Here is a 27,093-nt window from a genome sequence, read left to right on the forward strand (position 1 = left end):
ACGTGGGATTTGATCCCGGGTCTCCAGGATCGCGCCCTAGGCCAAAGGCAGGCGCCAAACTGCTGCGCCACCCACGGATCCCTTCCTTTTCACTTCTTACTGTCAATGTGGATTCATGGATTCTTCTTTCTATTCAGTGTGTGTAGTCTGTTATTGTCATGATTCATTTTGATACTTATATTGTAATTGCTGTAGGCAGGGGAAACCCCTTTAGGCTGGCATCTGTATCCTTCCGCCATGTCCTCATCCATTTTGCAGTCAAATGCTCTACCCCTGAGCTATACCTCCAGTCCTTATCCAGTTTGAACATTCCTTATTACTAGTCTCATCTTGTATCCTTCCTTCCCCAGGCATTTTTCCATGGAATACTGGTTCCTTTTAGGGGGGATGGTATTTAGAAGCTAGGGTATTGGTGGTAGGTGTATTTATTGCTACTGGGATGTTGCTCCTATCAGACTTTTCAGTCCAGCTGGGGTGTGTGTATGTGGATGTCTGTCTCTGTGCATGTGTGTGTATGGATGTGTCTGTGTGTGTTTCTTTTGTGTAAGTTCATACTGTTTCTTTTTGTCCCAACCCAGCATCACAGGATCTTGCCTGCTTTCCCTACTTCATATTTGTATCTCCCTTTTTCTGCAATAAGAACTCTGGCTTCCAACAACATCAGTAGATTTACTTATTTGCTTAGTCCTATCGTGCACAGAATAGTTTCAGAAACGCTATACCCATTACCAGTACCAACAGCAAACCAGCTGAGTACAATTTTGGATTTTTTTTTTCCTTTTTGCAGCCCTTTTTGTTTTTAGACTGATAGTATATGTACAGTGTCCTGAGTGTGAAAGCTACTTGGATTAGTTTTTTTCTCTCTTCTGTATGTTTGTTATACAGTTAGATTCAAAACTGGGTTGATTGGGGGCACCTGGCTGGCTTAGTTGGTAGAGTGTGCAATTCTTGGTCTCAGGGTCTTGAGGGCAAGCCCTTTAATGGGCGTGGAACTTAGTTGAAATTAAAACAAAACAGAACTATGTTGATTTGAAACCATCTTTATTAAATAAAGAATATTAAGAGAGGTAATTATTATAATCTCATTATTATAACAAGCTTCTGTTTCATCACACCAATTAGTAAGGAAACATCTCATTATTGAATAGGTTATAGTATTTTCCTGGGTAACTTAAAAATCATTTTTATGTCTAAATATTTATAGTTTTAACAAGTCAACTCATTAGTGTAAGTTGCTATTTGCGTATTTTTTCCAATTTTGTTTCTCTGATTTGAAGGGAATTATGTATGTTGAATAAATGACCACTCAGCATCAGTAAAGAGAAAGGCTAAGTAAAATTTATAACAAATGATTACATTCCTTAGATTTTAACATTAATAAATGCTATTAATTAGTTATTTAATTTTGTTAACCTTAAAATTTCTGATAGAGTGTATTAGAAATTACTTTATAATACTAAGTACAGTGTGGTGCCCTGGATTGCATCCTAGAACAGGAAAAGGACATTAGTGGAACAACCAGTGGAATTTCAGTATTTTGTAATTCAGTTCATAGAAAGGTACCAATGTTTGTTTCCTAATTATGCCAAACATGCCATGTTAGTGTGTAGTGTAAGATATTAACAACTGAGCAAACTGGATGATGGCATATAGGAACTTTTCTGTAAATCTAAAATTATCCCATTGTCGAAAGTTCATTTGAAAAGTTATTTTGTAATAATTAAATATTTAAATGAATTACTTTTCATTTCTAAGAGTCCTGAGACCTTGTTAGTTTTGTCAGTGACAATTTTGTCAGTGCAGTTTTGGCAAGTCACTCTTCCTGATTTCAGGTGCTTCTTTGGGAAAATAAGTAGAAGGTTTATTTATTTATTTATTTTTATTTTTTTTTATTTATGATAGTCACAGAGAGAGAGAGAGAGGCAGAGACACAGGCAGAGGGAGAAGCAGGCTCCATGCACCGGGAGCCTGATGTGGGATTCGATCCCGGGTCTCCAGGATCGCGCCCTGGGCCAAAGGCAGGCGCCAAACCGCTGCGCCACCCAGGGATCCCAAGTAGAAGGTTTAGATGGCCGAGGTCATTTGAGCTTGTTTGTTTAATAAGTTCCCCGTGGTGTGTATCATGTTCTGATAGTCTCAGGGGTGTGTAGGGGAGCTGTCTGAAGGTGGGGTTGAGCTTGGCCTAGCAGTTTGGGCATAGTTGTGCACATGCTTTATCCGACAGTCCCATTTGGGAGGGAGGTAGTAAGGCAGGTGGTAGGGTCCAATTTAGAGATTGGGATGCCGAGGCCCAGAGAGGATATTACCTTGCCTGGTGGCATCACTTGGCTTTTAAGTAGAAGAAGCGGAAACTGGAAACCAAAGCTTGCTATCTTGAGCCAGGTGCTCTGCCTCTTGTACCATAATTCCAAAATAAGATGAAAGAGCTGCATGGCTGTGGGAGACTGAGTGGAGACAGATGCATCATCTGGCGCCCACCTGCAAAGGAAGAGGCACCTTCTCAGTGCTCATGGCTTCTGGCCCCATCAACATCTTGTGTGGACACTAATGCTGTCACAGCTCTTTGGACCTGGCTGACCAATTGTGGGATTAGTGTTTTAGCAGCCTCCCCCTGGTGACCTCACCACCTTCTGTTTATAATCAAGAAAGCACGGATGCTTTAAGAAGCTTGGAAATCTTGTTAATAATCTCCTTGTGGATTTTGAATGACATGGCTATATTATCTCTTTTTTTTTTTTTTTTTTAAGATTTTATTTATTTATTCATGAGAGACACAGAGAAAGAGAGGCAGAGACACAGGCAGAGGGAAAAGCAGGCTCCATTCAGGGAGCCCGACGTGGGACTCAATCCCGGGACTCCAGGATCACGCCCTGGGCCAAAGGCAGGCGCAAAACCACTGAGCCACCCAGGGATCCTCAGCTCTATTATCTCTTAAGAAGCATTAATAAAAGTTAATGATCAGAACAAGGTATTTTAAAGATTTCGTATAACTAAATGTAAAAATGATAATACTTGTAAAAGCCAGAAAGTAAGCCAAAAAATGATTAAGGCACACAATAAAATAATGTTATAAAATTCTATCTAGTTGCTGTTGTGTGTTTCTTCTTTATAATTGCAGTGTGGAGTGTGATGCCCTTTTTATAGAAAGTGGGTACTCATATCAACCTTATTTTACAGATGAAGAAACAGCTTGGAAGAATAAGTGATTTGCCCAAAGTCACACAGCTTGTAAGTGGTGGAGCCAGTATTTGAAACCCAGGCAAGCTAGAGCTCTCTCTCGCTCTGATATTGCACAGCTTCAGTAGGTACTTCATTACCCTTGGTTCTTTTTTTTTTTTTTTTAAAGATTTTGTTTATTTATTCATGAGAGACACAGATCAAGAGAGAGAGAGAGAGAGAGAGGCAGAGACACGGGCAGAGGGAGAAGCAGGCTCCATGCAGGGAGATCCCGGGTCCCCAGGATCACGCCCTGGGCTGAAGGCAGTGCTATACCGCTGAGCCACCCGGGGCTGCCCATTACCCTTGGTTCTTTGGGCCCCTCCTCCCTCTCATCTTTCTGCTCCTGACTTTTCAATGTGAACTTCCTTGCCTACCCACTTTTCTTGTCTTCTTCCCATAGCCTTGGCCATTGGTGTCATGGTGCTAACCTGCCATCTTACCTGCCCACGGCTGGTCCTCACGAATGTCCTTCAGGCAGCCTCACACTCGGCTTGTTGGGAGCTGAAAGCATCCCCTCCTGGCCCGGTCCTGTACTTTTGGCCTTGGTTCTTGGCTGCCATTAGTGTTGTTGTCATTATCATCATCACTGCCATCCTTCTGCTACCCCATCCCCCCATTTCTGAGCATCCTACACTCTTCTAAGCACTAGGTGTGCAATAACAGTGAACCCTAATGATAACCCTACCTTGTAGGTAGCATTTTTGATGTGTTAAATCTTACTCTCGATTTTGATTCTGAAATAAGTACATGAAATAAAACTTATGTTGTAACAACTCGTTATCTTTGAGTATTTTTAAAAGAGGCCCATTAATGAAAAGCTGTGTGCTTTTGTGAGCTCCTATGGGAATTCAAACAGGTGTCAGAGTTTCATCCCCACTGAGCTAGCCTGAGGGAGGAGCTGGGGCAAATCTTCTGATGACTGGGCCTTCATGTCAATCTCCTTTTAGAATGCCTCGGATTTATAGGCCTGTTTTCTTGCAGGAGTTTATTCAGTGTTAATATTTCCCTTGTGACTTTAAAATTGCTCCATGTCTTGTCTGTGCTTGTGAGGGTTAGGTTACAGCCCACTGTCACCTCATTTTGCACATTGGAAACCAGCCCCAGGAGGGATATGAGAAGACCTCATCTTCTTTTCTCTAAGTGGGGAGAGTAATAAAACTGACCTCAGAGGATTAACTGGATCCAGGGAAACAAGGTTTAGGTTGTTTGTCTTTTTAATTTTTAAGTTGTGGCAAAAAACCCACATAATATAAAATATACCATCTTAACATTTATTTATTTATTTATTTATTTATTTATTTATTTATTTATTTCATCTTAACTATTTTTAAGTGTATGGTAGTGTTAATGAAATGCACCCTGTTGGGCAACAGATCTTGAACTTTTTCATTTTGCAAAACTGGAACTCATTAGCCTGCTGAATAACAACTTCCCTTTTCCTCCTTCACCCCAGCTCCTGGCATTCCATTTTTTAAGAGTTTAACTACTTTAGAAACTTCATATAAGTAGAATCATGCAGTATTTGTCTTTTTGTAATTGGTTTATTTCACTTAACATAGTATCTTCAGGGTTCATCTATATTGTAGCATGAGAGAATTTCCTTTTTAAGGTTGAATAATATTCAATTTATGAATATACCACATTTTCTTTATCCATTCATCTATGAGTCATTTAGATTGCTTCTGCCGGGATCCCTGGGTGGCGCAGCGGTTTAGCGCCTGCCTTTGGCCCAGGGCGCGATCCTGGAGACCCGGGATCGAATCCCACGTCGGGCTCCCGGTGCATGGAGCCTGCTTCTCCCTCTGCCTGTGTCTCTGCCTCTCTCTCTCTCACTGTGTGCCTATCATAAATAAAAAATAAAAAATTTAAAAAATAGATTGCTTCTGCCTCTACTGTGAATAATGCTATGATGAACATGAATGTGCATATATCTCTTTGAGATCCTGTTTTCAGTTCTTTTGGATACATATCCAGAATTGGGATTGCAGGATCATATGGTAATTCTAGTTTTAACTTATTGTGGAACCTCTAAACTGTTTTCCATGGTGACTGCACCATTATACAGTCTTATCAGTAGTGCACAAGGGTTCCAATTTCTCTGTATTCTTGTCAGTACTCCTCTCCTCTCCTCTCCTCTCCTCTCCTCTCCTCTCCTCTCCTCTCCTCTCCTCTCCTCTCCTCTCCTCTCCTCTCCCCTCCCCTCCCCTCCCCTCCTCTCCTTTCCCTCTCTTTCTTTTTCTTTCTTTCTTTCTTTCTTTTCTTTTCCTTTCTTTTTCTTTTTCTTTTTCTTTTTCTTTTTCTTTTTCTTTTTCTTTTTCTTTCCTCCTCTTTCAATAGTGACCATTCTAAAGGGTATGGAGTAATACCTTATTATGGTTTTGATTTGCATTTCCCTAATGATTAGTGATGTTGAACATCTCGTCTTATTCTTGTTGGCCATTTGCATGTTCTTTTTGGAGAAATACCTAATTCACGTCCTTTGCCCATTTTTTATTTTTTAAATCTTTGAGAGAGGAGCACACATTTGCTGTGGGGGGAGGGGCACAGGGAGAGCGAGAGAGAAGCTTAAGCAGACTGTGCTGAGTGCTGACACAGGATTTGATCTCACGACCCTGAGATCATGACCTGAGCAGAAACCAAACCAATAGTCGGACACTTAACCAACTGCAGCATTGAGGTGCCCCACTTTGCCCATTTTTAAATTGGATTATTTGTATCTTTGTTAAATTGTAGTTCTTTGTATATACTGGATACTAATCCCTTATTGGATACCTGATTTGTGCTTTTTTTTTTTCATTCTGTAGGTGGCCTTTTCTCTATTTAAGTTTGATGTAGTTCTTTTGTTTATTCTTGATTTTGTTACCTGTGCTTTGGTGTCATATCCAAGAAATCACTTCTAAATCTAACATTGTCTTGTATTTTCTTCTAAGGATTTTAATGTTTTAGGTCTTATATTTAGGTCCTGATCCATATTGATTTAATTTTTGTTTATAGTGTTGGTAAGAGTCCAACTTCATTCTTTTATGTGTGGTTATTTTCTTCATATTATTTGTTGAAAAAATTGCCTGGTCTTAGAACCTTCATCAAAAATCATTTGGCTATATATGTGAGGATTTATTTAAGGGCTCTCTATTCTGTTTCACTGGCCTATATATCTGTGTTTATGCCAGTAGCACACTGTTTTGATTACTGTAGTTTTGTAATATGTCTTGAAATAAGGAAGTGTGAGGCCTCCAGCTTTGTTTTCTTCCTCAAGATTGTTTTGGCTATTTGGAGTCATTTGAGATTCCATATTAATTTTAGATTTTTCTATTTGGGCAAAAAAAAAAAAGTCCTTGGCATTTTGATACGGATTGCATTGAACGATGTCTTTCCATCGTTTGTGTCTTCTTTAATTTCAACAGTGTTTTGTAGTTTTTAGTGTACTGGTGTTTCATCTCTTTGGGTTAAGCTTATTCCTAAGTATTGTTTATTTTTTTAAAGGTTTTATTTAATATTTTGGGGCACCTGGGTGGCTCAGGTTGTGATCCTGGGGTCCTAGGATCGAGTTTCACATTGGGCTCCCCACGGGTAGCCTGCTTCTCCCTCTACCTATGTCTCTGCCTCTCTCTCTGTGTCTCTCATGAGTATATTTTGAGAGAGAGAGAGAGAGAGAGAGAGAGAGCATGCACATGCACGTCTACATAAGCAGGGGAAGGGGCAGATGGAGAGGGAGAAGCAGAGTCCCCACTGAGAATGGGAGCCTCATGTAGGGCTTGATCCCAGGACCCCAAGATCATGACATGGGCTGAAATCAGACACTTAACCAACTGAGCCACTTAGGCACCTTGCGTTTTGTTCATTTTGGTGCTCTTGTAAATAAAATCGTTTTCTTAATTTTCTTTTCAAATTGTTCATTGTTAGTATATAGAAAGACAACTGGTTTCTCTGTATTGATTTTTGTGTCCTTATGGCTCTGTTTAATTTATTCTAACTTTTTTTTGGTGGAATCTTTAGACGTGACACAAGATCATGTCATCTGCAAACAGGTGTAATTTTACTTTTTCCTTTCCAATTTGGATGTCTTTTACTTCTTTTTCTTGCCTGATTGCAGAGTGGTTGTGCTATTTTACATTCCCATTAATATTGTATGAGAGTTCCAGTTGCTCCACAATCACATCAACATTTTATGTTGTCAGCCTTCTAAAATGTAGCCTTTCTATTGTGTAGTGGTTTTAATTGTCTTTCTGTGAGTGATGGTGTTGACTACTTTTCATGTCCTTGCTAGCAGCCATTCATATATCTGCTTTTTGAGAAGTATCTGTTCAAATCATTTGCCCATTTTTTATGAGGTTGTTTGCTTTTTTATTATTTATATTTTTTACTGAATTATAGGAATTCTTTGTATATCCCAAATAAAAGTTTTTAGACAGATATGTTGCAAGTGTTTTCTCTTAGTCAATGACTTACCAGTTTGTTTGCTTAGCTGTACTTTTAAAAGTATCTGTTTTATTTTTTAATTTAGTACACTAAAATTTCTTTCTGGTATATCATTCTTTAAGGTTTGACAAACGTATATGGTCCTATAACCAGTCCCACACTGAAAATGCAGAGCATAGTTCCATCACCCCAAAATTGCTTCATGCTGCCACTTTGTAGTCAGCGCCTCTCCCTACCTCCCTACCAGGTTTCTACCTGGCAACCACTGATTTTTTTGATGAATTTCAGTTTACAACATTATTTTTTTTATATATAGATCATGCTTTTGGAGATGTATGTAAGCACTTTGCCTAACCCAGGTTCACAAAGGTTTTATTTTTTTCTGCCAGAAGTTTTAGTGTTAGGTTTTACATGTAAGTCTTTGGTCTGTTTTGAGTTAATTTCTATATCCAATGTGAGGTATGGATCCAGATCCAGCTTTTGATATGTGTATGTCCAGTTATTCCACTACCACTTGAGAGATTCTTTTTTTCCATTGAATTGTCTTTATACCTTTATCAAACATCAATTGGCCACATTTGTATGGGTCTACTTTTGGGCTCTGTATTTTAGTGCTTTGATCTATGTATCTTTACCACACTTTTGATCCTTTGATCAAAGTTTTATTTTATTTGATTTTAAAGATTTTATTTATTTATTCATGAGACACACACACACACACACACACACACACACACAGAGACAGAGACACAGGCAGAGGGAGATCTGCCAGGATCACGCCCTGGGCTGAAGGCGGTCCTAAACCACTAAGCCACCGGGGATACCCTGATCAAAGTTTTAAATTTTGAAGTTTATCAGTTTTTTCCTTTTTTTTTTTTTTTAATTTTATTTATTTATGATAGTCACAGAGAGAGAGAGAGGCAGAGACATAGGCAGAGGGAGAAGCAGGCTCCATGCACCGGGAGCCCGATGTGGGATTCGATCCTGGGTCTCCAAGATCGTGCCCTGGGCCAAAGGCAGGCGCCAAACCGCTGCACCACCCAGGGATCCCAGTTTTTTCCTTTTTAAAGATTTTATTTATTTATTCGTGTGTGTGTGTGTGTATGAGAGAGAGAGAAGCAGAGACATAGGCAGAGGGAGAAGCAGCCTCCCCACAGGAGCCTGATGAGGGACTCGATCCCGGACCCTGGGATTACACCCTGAATCAAAGGCAGATGCTCAATTGCTGAACCATCCAGGCTCCCGTATCAGTTTTTTATTTTTTAAAGATTTTATTCATTTATTCATGAAAGACACAGAGAGAGAGAGGCAAACAGACAGACAGGGAGCAGCAGGCTCCATGCCGGGAGCCCGATGTGGGACTCGATCCCGGGACTCCAGGATCACACCCTGGACTGAAGGCAAGCGCTAAACCTCTGAGCCACCCAGGGATCCCCTCAGTTTTTTTTTCTTTTATGGTTACACTTTCTGTGTTTCTGTGACAACTCTTTGCTGTCCTGAGGTGGTGGAAATCTTCTCCTTCCTTTTTAGACTTAGAGCTCTGTCAAGGCAAAGACCTTGTATTTATCATTCCAGTCTTCTTGCTTGCGTCTAGCATAGTGCCTGGCCCACAGGAGGCACAAGGCTGTGCTAATAAGTTTGTCTTAAGGATTTAAATAATATATTTGAGGCCTTTGATACACTGGCACAATGAACATACAAGAATCTGATCTTGCTCCAGCTGTTTCCCTTGCAAAGTACTGGTTATACTGTACTATGGTTGTCATCCAAGTGTGGTGTGAGTGGTGAATGAAACAGCAAATGGATGTTACATTAGATGGGAGATAGCTATTATTCCAGCTCTACCCCACCCTCTTGCCCTGGTCTTATTCCCACATTTAAACCCTACCAAACTCCAACCTCCATAAAATATAGACTGACTGCTGGTTGCTGTTCTTTTCTTCAAAGTGTCATTCATTTAATAGAGATGCTTGGTGAACCTGCCTCTCCTTCCTCTTTCATCTTGTCCAGTCACATCCTTTTCCTTTGGGCCTCTCCCTCCTCTTCTAAGATAACTTACTTCAAGCAGGACCTTCTCCAAACATGTACCTAAGGAGAAGCCAGAAAACAAGTCAAGGCAGATGAGCCAGTGTCCCAGCTGAGGAGTATCTGAGGATAGAAGATATAGTGAGTGATGGTCATTTCATCTCCTGGATGTAGAAAATGCTTGTGACCTATAAAAAATAAATACTGAAGTATGGGCCTTGTCACTTTGTTCTGGTGTCATGGTCTCTTGCATCAACCTTGTGATTCCTTGGCTGATAAGAGAAAGTGGCTTCCCCTGAGCATGGGCAGTGCTCCCCAGCCCTCAGTAGAGCTGGGTAGACACAGCAGAGCTGGGTCCCCTGCCTATCCTTACCAGGCAGGTAGGTGACAGGGCAGTAGGAGATGTCCTTGCTCAGACTCCGCATTCAGATGAGTCCCCCCTCCCATATGGGGGCTGACTGAGAGTGATTCTCAGTGATTCTCCTCCTGCCCCAGGGCTGTTTGGAAATGGGCTTGGTGGTCACAGTGACTGGGAGCAACTGGCATTTGAGAAGGCATATCTAAGAATTTTGGCTTTATTTCAAACCTATAGTATTTTGGTACATTCCTGGCCTTGCAGGTCCCTATCAAGTAGTCAGAGAGTCCTTGTCCCTGAGGGTTTGTATTGCTGACCTCCATAGAGGCCCTGTGTTTCATAAGTCCTGTGTTTTCTGTCTTAAAGAGAAAATGGGTCAGAGTTGGAACGTTTGGATTCAGCCCTCTGAGGAAGGATGGGTTAGCCATGCCCCAAATCAGAATGCAAGGCATCCTGTTGGGGGTGGCTATGATTCCCGATCTGAGTCCTGATTCCCACTTAGCCAAGCTGGCTTTGGGATATAGATCTGGGCAAAAGGTTCTTGTTCTGCTCCTGTTGACTTGTGATAGGACATGGAGCAGGTGCGTCAGTCCTTTTGTAAAGTGAGTGAGTTGACTGGACTAAATGTGTTTTCTTTTCTTTTTTTAAAAATTGTTTATTTATTCGTGAGAAACAGAGAGAGAGGCAGAGACACAGGCAGAGGGAGAAGCAGGCTCCATGCAGGGAGCCCGACGTGGGACTCGATCCTGGGGCTCCAGGATCACACCCTGGGCCAAAGGCGGCGCTAAACCGCTGAGCCACCCCGGCTGCCCATAGATAGGTTTTCTGGTAAATGTAGCAGTCTCTGGCCTTCCTAATTTATTTTTTTCTGGTAAAACTAATATACTGTAGTCTTCATGGAACCATACATATCCCTCTCCCCCCTTGGATACTAGGACCTCATGTATGCAAATCAAGGGCCAGCTGGTCTTTGAGCTCCTTGCAGTGTGACGTTCGGATGTTGTGTCCTTCCTGCTGTAACTCTGATGCCTGCCAGAGCCAAGGGGTGCTCAGGTCTCCCATTAACAGCATCCTTAACTGGGCTTCGCTGCTGAGCTCCACGGCAGACTTGTGTTGTGCAGAAGCCCCTGGTCCCAGCTCCCTGCTCGCATCCTCCCTTTCTCCAGGTGGGTCCCTCAGAGAGCATTTGCTGCTTCAGAGGGCCTCACAGAGTCGTTCCAAAGAGCAGAGTACATGAAACTGTTCAGCAACCATGAGTTGCCACATTGCGCCAGGAAGCAAGGAGGGAGGTTACATGCAATCTCATTGATGCCGTGAAGTGACAGCCACTGGCAGAGGGCTGACAGGGTTGCAGGGGGAACCATAGGGACTGCTGAGCCAGGGATCCCAAGAACCTGAATGGAGGGGTCGTTGGGGGAAGGCTGGTTAGAGATGCCCTTCACCTCATGAAATGACAAATGGCATTTAGAACACTGTAGAGCAGGCAATGAGTTTATAATATAATCATGGTTTTTTCTAGAATGATCTCCTGGGAACCGTTGTTCCTAATGCCTAGTAATGCTGTCTGCATCTCCTGGTTCTGCCCTCCCAGATCCATTCTCTGTCCTGGTTGTTCTGATGGTCTCCACTGCCTGCAGCATCCAGTCCTGGAGCCATTGGACATCCGTGAGACCAGCTTGGTCTAATCCCATGCTGAGCCCCAGCTAAGCAGAGAGCTTCTTACCTGTGTTGGTGGCACTTGTCCAGGCTGTACCCTTGGCCTGTAGGCTTTCCCTGTGGCATCTGGTGGTGCATGTGCTGCCCATTCTGAGGGCTCTTGCAAGCCCCTTATTCTTATCCTCTTACCTGAGGACACAGGTAATTCCACCTCAAAAGGCACTCTTAACAGGTATGCCCTGTGTTTTGTATTTCAGTGATCTGTGTTGTCGACAGTGGGTTTTTGTGCCCTTCTGAGGGTGTCCAGAGCAGACATGGCTGTCCCATGTTCCAGCCAGGAACACCAAGTTCCCGACATGGTGCTTGACAGGACCCAGCATCCCACAGGAACCATTCTTCCAGACCTGTCCTTCACTTGCATGGCAGGGCTCAGCCAGTCCTTATTTTCAGATACTCTCCCATCTGTTGCTGGTGTGTAGTGTGGTGCTGGAGAAACATCTCTCTCCCAGCCCTGCCCTGGGTAGTGGGTGGAATGAGACCCAGGGGACAGCATCGTCGGAAGAGAAGCTGTTGCTCTTTCCAGGGAAGAATGTCTGGGCCGTCTGACAGGCTGCGCTGCCCCCTGGGAGCGAGCCTGCGGGGAGACTGGGGCCTCCTAGTGCCTGGGAGAGCGCTCCAGGAAGGCATGGAGGGCTGCATCTGAGGATGCCTCTCTCTCTGCTCTCTGCAGACCATCCGAGTGGGCTGGGGGCCATGGGAGGAGATGGGATAGAGTTCTCTCCTGCGTTTCCTGGCTGGAGATTTTTGATTTCCTGAGCTTTGTGGCTATGGACATGTGTGCTTCCGCTGTTCCCCATCTTCCTCTATTTCTCTCTGGGCAGATGTTAGGAGAACTCAATTCCAAACAATTAGAGTCTGATACTAAATTTCACACGGTAATTTGAGACAGCTCAGCTTACATAATTTAAAATGAGGCCAAGGCTTGCTGACAAAGAAGAAATTGAATCCAGAGAAAGAATCTGTAAGGCAGAGGCTTCCAAATTTCTGCAGGGCTCGAATTCTCTAATTCCCAAACTTTGCATACTTTAAATAAAGCCGTAGTAGCTCTCCAGGTGTGGCTGAGGTCTGAGGGGGCTCTGCGAGGTCAAAATCATTTTCATAATAATAGCAAGGAGTCCTTTGCCTCTTTCATTCTCTCACCGGAGTGCGCTGGCATTGCCAGAGGCCACTTGACAAGTGATTGATGGCTAATGGGTTGTGTGCTTGGGATTCTTCTCCTGTCTCCCTGTTTTTCTCTTTTTTAAAGGATTTTTTTTTAAAGTTGTGATAAAATGCACATAACATAAAATTTACCACTTTAACCATTTTTAAGTGTATGTTTCACCGGCATTAAGTACTTTGACACTGCTGTGCCACTGTCAACACCATCCCTCTCCAGAATTCTTTTCATCTTCCGGGCCTAAACTCTGTCCCCATCAAACAGCTCTCCATTCTTCCTCCCCCTAGGCCCTAGTAACCTATATGCTCCTTTCTATGTCTGAATTTGACTCCTCTAGGGGACCTCATATACGTGGAATCATATACATTATTTGTCCTTTTGTGTCTGGCTTGTTTCACTGAGCATAAAGTCCTCAAGGTCCATCCTCATTAAAGCATGTTTCAGAATTTCATTCCTTTTTAGGACCTGATAATATTCCATTGAATAGATATACCACATGTTTATCCATTCATCTGTTGGTAAATGCTTGGGTTGTTTCTACCTCTTGGCTATTGTGAGTAGTGCTGCTGTGAGCATCGGTGTATAGGTGTCTTCCTGAGTCCCTGTCTTCATTCCTTTTGAACATATAGCTAGGAGTGGAATTTCTGGATCATATGTGTTTTTACCTTTGGAGTGTACATTTGGAACCTGCTACTTATAAAATTTCTGTTTTAATTTCTAATACAGTATATGTTGATAGATATAACCCACATAAACTAAAGTTCTCTGGGGTCTTCAGAAATTTTAAGTGCTTAAAGGGATTTGGCAATAAAAACATTTGAGAACTGCTTAGTGAGAAGTTCTCATTTTGGTTCTGTGGCCTTGCACATGGTTAGGGCATGGATTATTTTGAAAAGTGTCAGCAATCCATTGACTAGGAAGGCCTGCCTGTGTCTCCCATTTGATAGCCAGGAGACAGGCATCATAAGAAAAGGTTTGGGGCAGGACCTTGGCAAAGCCAGTGGTGGGAAGAGGGGGTGACTATTTTTGAGCAACTTTAGATGCGGCAGAAATTATGCTGGATGCTTTACAAAGGGACTTGAGAAGATATTGAGGAAGAAAGGGAAAAGGAATGTTGATTTGCAGCTCGAGTTATGGCAATGAGACTCATCAGAATTGCTGGCTGACTTACCAAGCGACTGTGTGTCGGTCCCCCACCACACAAGGCAAGCTCTGTCATGTCCCAAGTCTACCTGCTTTGTTTACCACTGTGGCCCAGGAAAGTTGCCTGGCACAAAGTGGAGCTTGGTAAATATTTTTTGAATGAGTGATTCACATGTATTAACCAGTGACTTACACATTGGATTGCTGTCAGAAGAGCCCCTATGCTACAGGTGAGTCAGAAAGGGAGAGAACCTTCCCCAGGGGGATGTCAGAGAACTATTGATACTTTGTTACAGACTTCAAGAATAGAGGAAGATCTTTGAGCAGTTCTGTTCATCTGACATTAATGAGTCCTCCCCGCACCCTACCTTGTGCTGGGTGTTGGGTTTGGAGTGGAGGATAAAGATTTATCCCTATACTTACACTTTAAGACAGCAGGGTTTGGCATAAACTCTGTAGCTGGCTGCTTTATATATTTTTTTATTTTTTTCTAAACATGTTTTTACATGTATCAATGGCTCATTCTATTTAATTGCTGAGTAAGTAGTCCACTGTGTGGCTGTACTGTGATTTGTTTATTCATTCACTTATTTTGGGCATTTGGATTTCCAGCTTTTGGCTGTTATAAATAAAATTACTCTTTTTATGGACATGTAACTTTCATTCCTCTTGGGTAAATACCTGGAAGTGGAATGACTGGGTCATATGGGTGTATATTCAGCTTTTACAAACTGTCAAATTGTTTTCCAAAGTAGTACAATTTGATATTCCCACTAGCAATGTAGCAGGGTTCCAGTTACTTCTCATACTTGCCAACACTTGATATCATCATTCTTTTTAATTTTAGCCATTCTAATAAGTATGTAATTGTATCTCATTATGGTTTTAATTTGCATTTCCTTAATGACTAATGTTGAGTGTCTTTTATGTGCTTATGTGCCATCTGTGTGTCTTCTTCGGTTAAATATCCTTTAAAATAGTTTGCCACTTTAAAATTGAGTGGGTTGTTTTCTTGGTATTGAAATTCGGAGGTTCTTTATATATTCTGGACACAGGCCCTTTATCACATATTTGATTTACAAATGTTTTCTCGTAGTATGTGAGCTGTCTTTTCATTCTCTTAACAGTGTCTTTGGAGAAGAAAAGTTCTCAATTTTGATGAAGTTTATCAACTTCTCTTTTATAGATTGTACTTTGGCTATATGTATCTAAGAAATCTTTGCCTAGCTTGAGGTCACAAAGATTTTTCTCCTATGTTTTCTTTTCTTTCTTTTTTTTTTTTTTTTTAAGATTTTATTTATTTATTCATGAGAGACATACAGAGAGAGAGAGGCAGAGACACAGGCACAGGGAGAAGCGGGCTCCATGCAGGGAGCCTGATGGTAGGACTCAATCCCAGGACTCCTGGAACTCCAGGATCATACCCTAGGCCAAAGGCAGGCGCTAAGCCACCCAGGGATCCCACTCCTATGTTTTCTTATAAAAGTTTTATAGTTTTAGGTCTCTGATCTATTTTGGGTTAGTTTTTGGTATGAAGAATGGATCAGAATTCTTTCTTTCTTTCTTCTTCTTCTTCTTCAAGATTTTATTTATTCATGAGAGACGACACACAGAGAGAGGCAGAGACACAGGCAGAGAGAGAAGCAGGCTCCATGCAGGGAGCCCGACGCAGGACTTGATCTCGGGTCTCCAGGATCACGCCCTGAGCTGAAGGTGGCGCTAAACCACTGGGCCACCGGGGCTGCCCTCTTTCTTCTTTCTTTATTTCTTGATGGATATCTAGTCCCAGGACCATTTGTCAAAAGGACTGTTCTTTCTCCAGGGAATTGCCTTTGTACCTTGGTTGTAAATCATTTTCCCACATATGTGGGCCTATTTCTGGACTCTGCCCTGGTTGTGTTGATCTTGATTCCTGTCTTTGATACTTATGGCATATACTGTCTTAATTACTGTACCTTTATAGTAAGTCTTAAAGTCAAATAGTATATATCTTCCAACTTTGTTTTTCCTTTTCCAAAGTTGTTTTGAGTATTTTAAATCTTTCACATTTTCGGACGCCTGGGTGGCCCAGTGGTTGAGCGCCTGCCTTTGGCTCAGGGTGTGGTCCTAGGGTCCTGGGATTGAGTCCCACATCACGCTCCCCACAGGGAACCTGCTTCTCCCTCTATGTCTCGCCTCTCTGTGTCTCTCATGAGTAAATAAATAAAATCTTTAAAAAAAAAAAAAAAACTAAAAAAAAAAAAAAAAAAAAAAACTTTTTTGGGAACCCTGGGTGGCTCAGCGGTTTAGCACCGCCTTCAGCCCAAGGTGTGATACTAGAGTCCCAGGATTGAGTCCCACATTGGGCTCCCTGCGTGGAGCCTGCTTCTCCCTCTCCCTGTGTCTCTGCCTCTCTCTCTGTGCCTCTCATGAATAAATAAATAAGATCTTTAAAAAAAACAAAGCACATTTTCATTTGAATTTTAAAGTCACTTTGTCAATTTCTACAAAAGGCCTGGTGGCATAGTGACTTGGATTGCATTGATGGATGTGGGTAGAACTGTTATCTTTTTTTTTTTTTTTCTAAGGTTTATTTATTTGTTAGAGAGATGTGCCTGGGTGGCTCAGTAGGTTAAGCGTCTGCCTCTGGCTCAGTCATGATCCCAGAGTCCTGGGATCGAGCCCAGAGTTGGGCTCCCTACTCATCAGGAAGCCTGCTTCTCTCTCTCCTCGATTGTGCTCTCTTGTTATCTGTGTTTCTCTCCCAAATAAGTAGATAAATCTTAAAAAAAAAAAAAATAGCGCGAGAGAGTTTGTGCAGGGGAGGAGCAGAGGGAGAGAGAGAGACAGAATCGTCAAGCAGATGCCCCTGCTGAGCAGGGAGCCTCCACCCCCTGCCCCCCTGCAGGGCTCGATCCCAGGACTCTGAGATCATGACCTGAGCTGAAACCAAGAGTTGGCTGTTCGACCTAATGCCCCTAATGCCACCTGAGTGCCCCTAGAATTGGTATCTTAACAACTTTGGTCTTTTTGATCTATGAGCCTCATGTATTTAGGTCTTTAAAAAATTTCTCTTATCAATATTCTGTAATTCTCAGTGTATTAAGACTTGTACATCTGTCATTAGATTTATCCGTAAGTATTTCCTTTTTTTTTTTATGCTGTTGTTAAGGTAATTTTAAGTATTTTAATTTCAGGAATGCTTTGTATAGAATTGATCTTAATTCTTCCTTAAATATGGGTAGAATTTTCCAGTGAAGCTATCTGGGTCTGGAGTTTTCTTTGTGTGGAGGTTTTAACTAAAAATTCAGTTTCTTATATAGTTATAAGGTTATTCAGGTTATTGATGTCTTTTTGAGTGAGTGTTGGTAGTTTGTGCCTTTCAAGGAATTTATTTTATTATTTTTTAAGATTTTATTTATTTATTCATGATAGACTCAGAGAGAGGCAGAGAACACAGGCAGAGGGAGGAGCAGGCTCCATGCAGGGAGTCTGACGTGGGACTCGATCCTGGAACTCCAGGATCACGCCCTGGGCCTAAGGCAGGCGCCAAACCGCTGCGCCACCCAGGGATCCCAGGTTTTCTAGTTTCTTAAGGAAGAAACTGAGATTCCTGATTTGAGACCTTTCTTTTTCTCTGATACATGAGTTCAATGCAGTACATTTGCCTCTGGGAACTGTTTTAGTTGCATTCCACAAATTTTCATCAATTTAAAATGCTTTCTATTTTCCTTTTTCATTTCTTCTTTGACCCGTAGGCTATTTGGAAGTGTGTCAGTTGTTTCCATATAGTCAGGGTATTTTCCAGATCTTTCTGTCACTGACTTTTAATTTAATTCCATTGTGGCCAAACAATATACTCTGTTTTGAATCATTATAAATTTATTGGCAACTTGTATTATGTCTCATAATGCTATTATGGTAAGTGTTAGATATGTTTATGGAAAGAATATATGTATTCTGCTGATGTTGGCTGGGAGTTCTAGAAATGTTGATTGGTGTTGTTCAGGTTGTCTGTATCCTTGCTGATTTCCTGTCTGCTTCTTCTATCACCTGTTGAGAGGGGATGGAAATTGGTTGTGAATTTGTCTATTAGTTATAGCAGTTTTTCCTTGATATTTTATTTTATTTTATTTTATTTATTTTATTTTATTTTATTTTATTTTATTTTATTATTTTATTTCCTTGATATTTTAAAGGTCTGCTATAGACGCATAAACATTTAGCATTACGTTATCTTTTGTCATTGTTAAATGACCTTTATTCCTGGTAATATTTGCTCTGAAGTCTACTTTGTGTAATATTAATTTGGCTACTCCAGCTTTCTTTTGATCAATGTTAGCATGGTATGTCTTTTTCCATTCTTTTATTTTCACCTACATGTATCCTTATATAAAGTGGGTTTCTTTTAGACAATATGTAACTGATATTTTTTTTTAACCTATGTGACAAATTCTGCTTTTAACTGGGGTGTTTTAGATCATCTAATCTGTTTATTGATAAGGGAGAATTAATTAAAATCTGCCATTTTAGGGCAGCCCTGGTGGCTCAGCGGTTTAGCGCCACCTACAGCCCACGGCGTGATCCTGGAGACCTGGGATCGAGTCCCATGTCAGGCTCCCTGCACGGAGCCTGCATCTTCCTCTGCCTGTGTCTCTGCCTCTCTCTCTCTCCTCTCTGTGTATTCTCATGAATAAATAAATAAAATCTTAATAAATAAATAAATAATAAATAAATAAATAAATAAATAAATAAATAAATAAATCCTGCCATTTTGTCATTTGTGTTTTTTCTATTTGTGCTGCTTGTTTCAACTTTTTTCTTTTTTCTTTCTGTCTTCTTCTGGATTGACTGTTTTTATTCCGTTTTGTTGTCTTCATTGGGTTATTTGTTAAAACTCTCATGCTAGCTTTTTGGTATTCATCTTGAACATCCTACAGTTGCCCTTTGCATGACAGACTGCATTACTTTCAGCATAAGAGCCTTAAAATGGTGTGCCTCTGCTTCTTCCTTCCCAGCATTTGTGTTCTTTTTTTTTTTTTTAAGATTTTATTTAACATTTTTTATTTGTGCTGTTCTTGTTAAAGTTCTCCTTCCATGTTTTGAGCCCACAGTATAGGATCCATGTTTTTGCTTCAGATAATTCTGGGTTGAGTATTTTTGTTTTGTTTTGTTTTGTTTTCAGAACTTAAAAATGTTACTCCACAATATTCCAGCTTGTATTGTTTCTAATGAGAAATCTGCCATCACGTCATGTTTGTTTTCCTTTGGGGAATACCTCTTTTTTTTTTCTGGCTACTCTTAAGATTTTTCTCTTAATCTCTGGCTTTAAGCAATTTGATCATGACGTACCTTGAAATAGTTTTCTTTCTATTTCTTATGCTTGGAGTTCACTGAGTGACTTAAATCTGTGGATTTTTATCAAATTGAGAAATTTTTTTTGTCACTGTTTCTTCAAATATTTTGTCTGTCTCCCCGCCCCCGCCCTAAGTCTGTGTATCACACAGCTCACAGTTCATTTTTTTCTAGCCTTCTTTTGGTGTGTTTTAGTTTAGAGTTTCTATTATTGTCTTCTAGTCATTCATCTTTTCCTCTGTGAAACTGAATCTGGTCATCCTGTGCCTTGCAGTTTTCATCTCTAGGCAGTGGGTTTGCTTCTTTCATAAAATCTTCCATATCTACTGTACACGTTTGATTTTTCCTCTAGCTTCTTGAGCATTTGTGACACAATTTTAACTTTAATGTCTTTGTGTGCTTTATCATTTTTACCTTTTTTGAGTCTGTCTTGTTTGAATTTTTTTTCATTTTGGTCATGATTTCCTGTTTCTCTGCATGTCTGGTAATTTTTTTATTGAATGCTAGAGTTTGTGAATTTTGCCTTTTTTGGTTACTGCGTATTTTTGCCTTCCTATAAATATTCTCAAGTTTTGTTTTAGGTGTAACTTGGAAACAATTTGATCCCTTTGGCTCTTTCTTTTTAATTATTGTTAGACTGCATTTAGTCTGGAGTTTCTTTCTCTCCACTAATGAGGTAGGACTCTTCTGAGTACTTGACCCGGTGCCCCACAAGTTATGAGTTTTTCCAGTCTGGCTCCTGAGAACAGGCAGTTTGTGGTCTTGCTGAACTTCAATTATCATTTCCCTGTTGTCCTTTGGGTGGTTCTCTCCTTAGCCCCGGGTGGTTTCCACTTACACCACACACTGATCAGTACTTTCCTTCATTCCCTGCGGGGGTCCTCTCTGGATCTCTGGAGTCTTACTTTTGTGCAGCTCTCTCTTCTCCAGGACTCTTTGGAGCTGTCCTGTGAGTGTTACCTGCTTTGATTTCCCCCCAGTTTTTAGCTGCATCCGCTCACCTCTAAGTTTTCTACACCCCCTGGAATACATCTCCCTGCTTTGTAGCCTGGAAATGTTTTTTTTTTTTTTTTTTTTTTTTTTTCTGGAAATGTTCTTGATACAGTAAGGCTCACCTCACACATGCCCTGACTCAGGGGTCTCTGTCCTTTGTTGCTTGATGTCAGTTTCTGGAGAATTGGTGTTTTCTTATATTTTATACTTTTTTTTACTTCCTTGTTTCAGGTAGGCAGTTAAATATACCCCTATGACTCTATCTTGGTTGGAAGCCTTTATAAAATATACATCATTGTGACTCTTTTGTCTGTGTTCTACATTTAACAAAGGCTTTCCTTCTGGTTAGGTTGATTGATTTACTGCAGTGTGTGGTGGCAGGTGGAGAAGAGCAAACACTGGGTTCATAATTCCTTTCCCTGGCCCTTCTTCCCTTCCCCACCTCAGAGTGGAAGACTCTCAGACATCTGCCTGACCTTGGTGGGGATATGGGTTGTCCCTCCTTGCAGAGCACTCTGAAGAGGCGCTCTCGTGAAGATGCACAATGGTACTTGATGCCCTGCATGACCATCCAGGGGTGGTGGTGAGGGGAGGGCTCAGGCCTAGCTTCCGTGTCCAACCTGGTTTGGTGGGTTCATCTTCCTTGGTTAATTAGAGTGATGATTGGCCCTGGTTACGTAGGCCAATGATGGGACAGGACTCAGGGATGGGAATAGTTTCTTTTTCTTCCTAGATTTCAGTGGAATGATTCTGGGACAAGGAAGACCACAGAGAGAGCAGCACCACAGTAAGAGAGCTCTGTTTGTTTCATCTTCCTGTGTTTTCAGGATGGTGTGCAGTATGTTTGCCCATGTAGCAGCTGTCACCTCACTTCACAAGTCTGGTTTGAAGGACCAGAGTAAATATTTTTGCCTGTGTAGGTAATTTAATCTCTCTTAGTCGTCAGTCTCAACTCTGCTGTTGTGGCTCAGAAGCAGCCACAGACAATACATATTTGTGGCTGTGTTCCAATAAAACTTTATTTAAAAAACAAATAGAATGAGATGCCTGAGTGGTCGAGCGTGTGCCTCCAGCTCAGGGTACTGGGATCAAGTTCCACATCAGGCTACCTACAGGAAGCCTGCTTCTCCCTCTGCCTATGTCTCTGCCTCTGTGTGTGTGTGTGTCTCATGAATAAATAAATAAAATCTTTAAAAACAAAAACCAAGTGGGAAGGGCAAGAGTTGGCCTGAGGGCTGTAGTTTGCCAACCCCTGCCTCAGTTCAAGTCCTCACTTTACTGAGTTGATATTTTTGTCTGTTTCCTTCTATTACAGTTGCTTCCAGAAACCATTGCCAGTTCTACCTTGCTTAAAACATAGATCTCATCATGTAACTTACTGACTGAATAACCTCTGGCTCCCTATAACATTCCCAGTAAAGGTCAGAATTATTTTACACTCAAAGCCTCCATAGTCTGACCCTTTTCCTATTTCTGATCTTACCTCCAGTGACTCCCTGTCAGCTCACACACAGTCTATTTGGCAAGTTTTCCTGCCCTGATATTTCTGTAAGCCTTACTTTTTCTGGAATATTTTTCTCTTCCTATTACATTATGTAAGTCTTTTGAAACCTGCCTTGGGAGCCCTGTTTACATCCCACCTTCTTTAAGGATTCCGGAGCCCCTCGGGTGCAGGCAGTTTCTCCTTCATGCTGTTTGAGCACTACTGTTGTTGTGCCCTCCTGATTTGCTCTTGGTCAGAAGTGTGTGTGTGTGTGTGTGTGTGTGTGTGTCTTGTTGACCCAGAATCCCTCCGGAGGTAAGAGGTGTGCCCTCTTGTGACCTTTGTAGTCTAGCACAGAGTCCCTCTCAGAGCAGAAATGTGTCAGGTGTGTGTCTGAGGTGTGGCACATAAAGATCCATGTCTGGGGGTGCATTGCCTCTGGGGACTCGTGTAACTGTGGGCATAGCTCTTGGCTTTCCCTTGGGGCCTGTGTGCAGGCCCCTGAGGAGGTGGGCTGAGCTCCTGGGCCAGGTGGCCGCGGAGGCAGGACCGGGCAACGGTAGGCCTGGCTGTCCCAGGTCTCCACTGCTGCTGCCGCTTCTCAATGGCCTCTTGCCCTTTGGTTCCACAGAGCTGCGGTGCAACCCTGGGCAGTTTGCCTGTCGCAGCGGCACCATCCAGTGCATCCCCCTGCCCTGGCAGTGTGACGGCTGGGTGACTTGTGAGGATGAGAGCGACGAAGCCGACTGTCCAGGTGAGTGTGTCAGGGAGGCGGCCACCCGATGCCCTGCCTCCCCATCACAGCTGCATTGATTGTGCTTCCAGGAGGTGGTGGTGGGGTGTCATCGGCTGTAGCCTGTGCTCTATCCACTCACTGGAAGCTTATGTTGAGCTGACCCCTTCCCTCCTCTCTTTCTCTTCCTATCTCTTTAAAAATAAATCCCAACACAGGCAGATCCCAGAACTTACCAGGTGGCAAGGTCAGGCAAGAGGGATGCCAGGGACACCACATTTTGGGAGGCATGCTGGCCCAAGAGCAGTGCCCGTGAAGCATGGTGCCCTCTTGCCTCCTCCTTGCCTGGCTTTGGGTGCCTTTTGAGGCCTGGCTACAATCCTGATGTGGGTTGTTCAGACTGGCTTTGGCTCTGCCAAACACATCCTGTTCACTCAGTCCCTTGTATTTTTTCAGTTGGAAGTTTTCTCCTGACAACACATGGGCTCCTCAAGATATGTGCCAATGCCACAGAAAGTCTAAATTGTTGGTTCTCTACTTGGTTTCTGCCCTAGCACCCTCAGGGAGTATAACACACCCCAAGAGTAATGGTGTTCACTACATCCCTGGTATCCCTGCATCCATGATGCATCCCATCATGCATATGTGTGGGACCCAGGTAGTACCAATAAAGCCCCTAAGAAGATGTGTCTTATTCTACCTTGAGAACCTCCGATCTAATATAACTCTTCAGCCTGACATTTAAATTTCTTAACATTCTGGTTTGGTTCTACTTTGCCAACCTGATTTACTGCTATTTTCCCTTTAGTGGTTCATCTGGGCTGTTTCCTGTGCCCACCCATGAAGAATTTTCTAGCCACATGCTTCATTCATGCCTTTCTCTTTTCCTGAGATCCTTTTGTTCTGTTTCCATGTGGACAGATCCTGCCTGTCCTTCAAGGCTTGGCTCAGATAATACCACAACAAGATGGCATCTCTGGGTCCTCTGGGTGGAGATTGGCTTCTTCCAGCACCTATTCCCTCTCTCTGACAGCATCTAGAGCCACCGGTAATTCTCACCATTACCTGTGCCCATGCTTGATCTCTTCTTCCAGACTGTGAGTTCTCCGAAGACAGACCTGTCCTCTTTCTAAGCATGGCCTGACCTAGAATGGAAGTCCTTTTTAACATTCAGAAAATGAAAGGAATGTTGTAATTCCTGTAGGTCAGGTACTGAAGAAAAACCAGCTAACTCAAACCGTAGGGATCAGGTCAGGTATCAAATACAAGGTGACATTTGAGCTTAGGATGGTTTTTTGAAGGGGGTTCCAAAATAAGGAACAAAGGTGGTCTGGTCAGACAGTTTGCCTGAAAAGACAGCCTTTAGAGGAAATCCCAGTTTTCCCTTGAGCCTATTCATTGGATTGTGCATGTCTCTGGTTGACATGCTTGTCTTTCCAAATGAATTTGAATGGTGGTAGCTGGACAGAAGGTTCTGGGAGCTACGTCTGGGAGCCCACCTGCTCCTTCCTTAGGTCACAGCCCAGAGAGCATAAACTATCCAGTGCTTGGGATGCCGATGCTCCATGTTCTGTCAGCTGTTGAGGACCAGTGGTTGTGACTGGGAGCTTTGCTGGGTCAGACTTAATGAGATGAGGCTTCATATCCAGCCTTCTAGAGAATATTCTGAACAAACCAAAAGACTCTTGGCTTGCTTTAAAGTGGAAGCACAACTTATTTGCTGCTCTCAAAGTGCCTTTTGGCTTAGCTTTTAAGATTGTATGTAACTCTCCTGTTGTATATATACTGAAAACAATGGTAGGCACTCTAGTTCATCTAGTTAATCTCTCCATCTCCTGTGGACTTGATAAAAAGACAGGAACCTGGTAAAGGCATGGACTAGATTTGATTTCTCTTTTGGTTCACATGGTCTGGCACAGAAGGTCACAAGTCTGCCTAGCACAAGTGTTGATTTGAGATTACAGAAGTTGCTATATTTTCTCCCCAGACAGAGAAATAAAGTCTTTCCAACAGGAGCCCAGAGTTCTGAGTGGATAGTGTACTCCAGGCCCTAGCCACTGAGGGCATGATGATCATGGCCATGTGTGGAAGCTTATGGATCCCTGATAGGCCAGGGAGGATTTGAGGAGTGGGGTTGGAGGGCTGAGGTGCTGTCGGACCTCTTGGCTCATTCCTGGCTTCCCCTTGTGTTTGGTACTGTTTCTGTCCCGTGGTGTAGTGCCACACCAGGAGGCAGGTGGGTGATAAACTTTCATTTCTGATTGTTCTTAAAGTTGGGATTCTGAGAAATGTGTTATCAAAATATACAAAGAATAATGTAATATTGTTTCTCACTTCCCTGAATCAATCAATAGTTGCTGAAATGTCATATTTTCTTGTTTATTTTTTTAAATTAATTTTTAAAAGGCATCATGAATATATCAAATCCTTGTTAACATTCCCCCCTTCCAAAAAAAGAAGAAAAGCCTTTGTGTGTGGAGAGGGGAGTGTGGACAGGAGTTAGCTGATAACTACCTTTACCATTGCCTTCCTGCATATGGAGAGTTTAACTAACTTGTGGATAGCCCTGGCCATGCTTTGTCATGTTTTTGAATATGGGCTTCAGGATTTTTGGAGCGACCATACAAGATTATGGCATTGTCCTGCTGAAAGCCTGCTAAAATTACAGTAAAAGAGCATAAAAGATATAAAGCCATGGTAAAAGAGTATAAAAGATAGCAAATGGGAGAAGATGAAACAGCAGACCAGTAATTTCAGCATGTTTTTGGAAGATAGGAAATGGATGGCGTACTAGATAGGGCATTCAATACATTGCCTGCATTTCAGGGGCTGGAAGGCTGGAGCTGTCTCATTCAGAACCCCCTGGCAGCGGGCTTTGGCTTCATTTAGCCCAGGAGATCCTTGCCATGAAGTTTGGAAGGTAGAAGGGAGGTGGACTCCTTCCTCCTCTGGCAGTGGTGTGGGTGCCTGGGCTTAGATTGAGGTGAGTGAGTACAGGGGCCTCCACAGCCTCCTCTGACCAGCCATCGTGGGGCTGCAGAGCAACTGTGATTAGCAGTGGTTTTCTGCAGTTTCCTATACTGTGGACGGCTTTCTGACTCCAACTACAACTGCAGAAGTGAAATGGAAGGCTAGAGTTCGCTCACTTTTGTGCACACTCTAGCCTCTTCGATTGTTCTGAAAGTACTTAATGTCCTGTATTAAACTCCACTATTTTTGAAATACCTAGCATGACATCTGTTCTTCTGACCATTTTTGATGTAAATGGGGACTAACATAAGATGCATAAAATTTTTTAATGGAGAAAAATGTACAACTTTATTAAGACATAAATAAATAAATTAAAAAAAATTAAAAAAGAGATATTAAAGAAGATTTGAATAAATAGAGACAGGATATTCTTTGCTAGGAAGACTGAATATGGTAAAGTGGCGTGTTCTTAAATTGATCTATGGAGTCATTGCATCTCCAGAGGGTTTTTGGGAAATGTGGCAAGTCAGTTTTGAAATGTTTGGAAGAATAAAGTCCTGATATGGTATGACACTTTGAAGGGGAGTAAGCTATGAGCAATTGCCTTACCCAGTTCAAGACTTACGGTTTTTTGTTTTTGTAGTCTTTTTTAAAGATTTTATTTATTTATCCATGAGAGACACAGAGAGAGAGGGAGAAGCAGGCTTCATGCAGGAGCCAGATATGGGACTCGATCCCAGGACTCCGGGATCACACCCTGAGCCGAAGGCAGATGCTCAACCACTGAGCCACCCAGGCATCCCAAGGCTTATGTTTTTGTTGTTCAGCGAAGCACAGATTGGCCTGTGCAACAGAAAAGCTGCCAGAAACAGACCCAAGAGGGACTCCTGGTTGAGTGTCTGCCAAAGGCTCCCCGCAGAGAGCCTGCTTCTCCCTCTGCCTGTGTCTCTGCCTCTCTCTCTGTGCATCTTATGAATAAATAAATAAAAATCTTAAAAAAAAAAAAAAAAAAGAAAGGAACAGACCCAAGAAACAGTACATGACACAGGTAGAAATACATACCACTAGGCAGAAGATAGGTTCTTCAGTCATAGTGCTGTGACAGTTGGGAAGGAGTGATACACAGAACACTCAGCTTCAGGTTAATTGCAGAAAAACTTGTAGAACACAATCCAGGAGAATACCTTTATGACCTTGGTAGGAAAGTGTTTATTTTTTTTTTTCAAGTCACCAAAAAAATCACTCTAAAATAAAAATAACTAGTTTACTAGATTAAAATTAAGATCTTCCCTTTATCAAAAGGTACTTATAAAGAATGTGAACAGCCAAGCCACAGAGTGGAAATATCTTTACAACACGTATAGCCTGTAAAGGGTTATAGTTCAGCATATATGAAGAACTCCTACACATGAACAAAAGAAACAAGGCATGTCACAAAAAAATTAATAAGAACAGTGGTTAAATATATAAAAAGATTCTCAACCTCATTAGTATTCCAAGGCAATGGTGAGATTCCACTTTACAGTTGTTTAGATTGGCAAAAA

The 27,093-nt window shown here is 42.0% G+C and overlaps 1 protein-coding gene across 14 annotated transcripts in view; it reads left to right on the top strand.

Annotated features, from left to right (window-relative positions):
* DGCR2 (DiGeorge syndrome critical region gene 2) overlaps positions 1-27,093 on the top strand; it is a 97,343-nt gene that overhangs the window by 16,417 nt on the left and 53,833 nt on the right. For 4 of the 14 annotated variants that reach the window (XM_072803573.1, XM_072803575.1, XM_072803574.1 and 1 more), the window contains 2 exons: positions 22,478-22,600; positions 23,501-23,627. The exons of 2 other annotated variants lie outside the window; for them this stretch is intronic. In XM_072803573.1, coding sequence (XP_072659674.1) covers positions 22,574-22,600; positions 23,501-23,627 — 154 coding nt within the window. In that variant the 5' untranslated portion in view covers positions 22,478-22,573. Of the gene's footprint in view, positions 1-21,096; positions 21,151-21,678; positions 21,785-22,477; positions 22,601-23,500; positions 23,628-27,093 lie in introns of those variants that run through there. 8 more of the 14 variants (XM_072803570.1, XM_072803566.1, XM_072803567.1 and 5 more) reach the window with 4 other exon arrangements.

The sequence above is a fragment of the Canis lupus genome, chromosome 27 (assembly GCF_048164855.1).
Source record: "Canis lupus baileyi chromosome 27, mCanLup2.hap1, whole genome shotgun sequence".
NCBI lineage: Eukaryota > Metazoa > Chordata > Mammalia > Carnivora > Canidae > Canis > Canis lupus.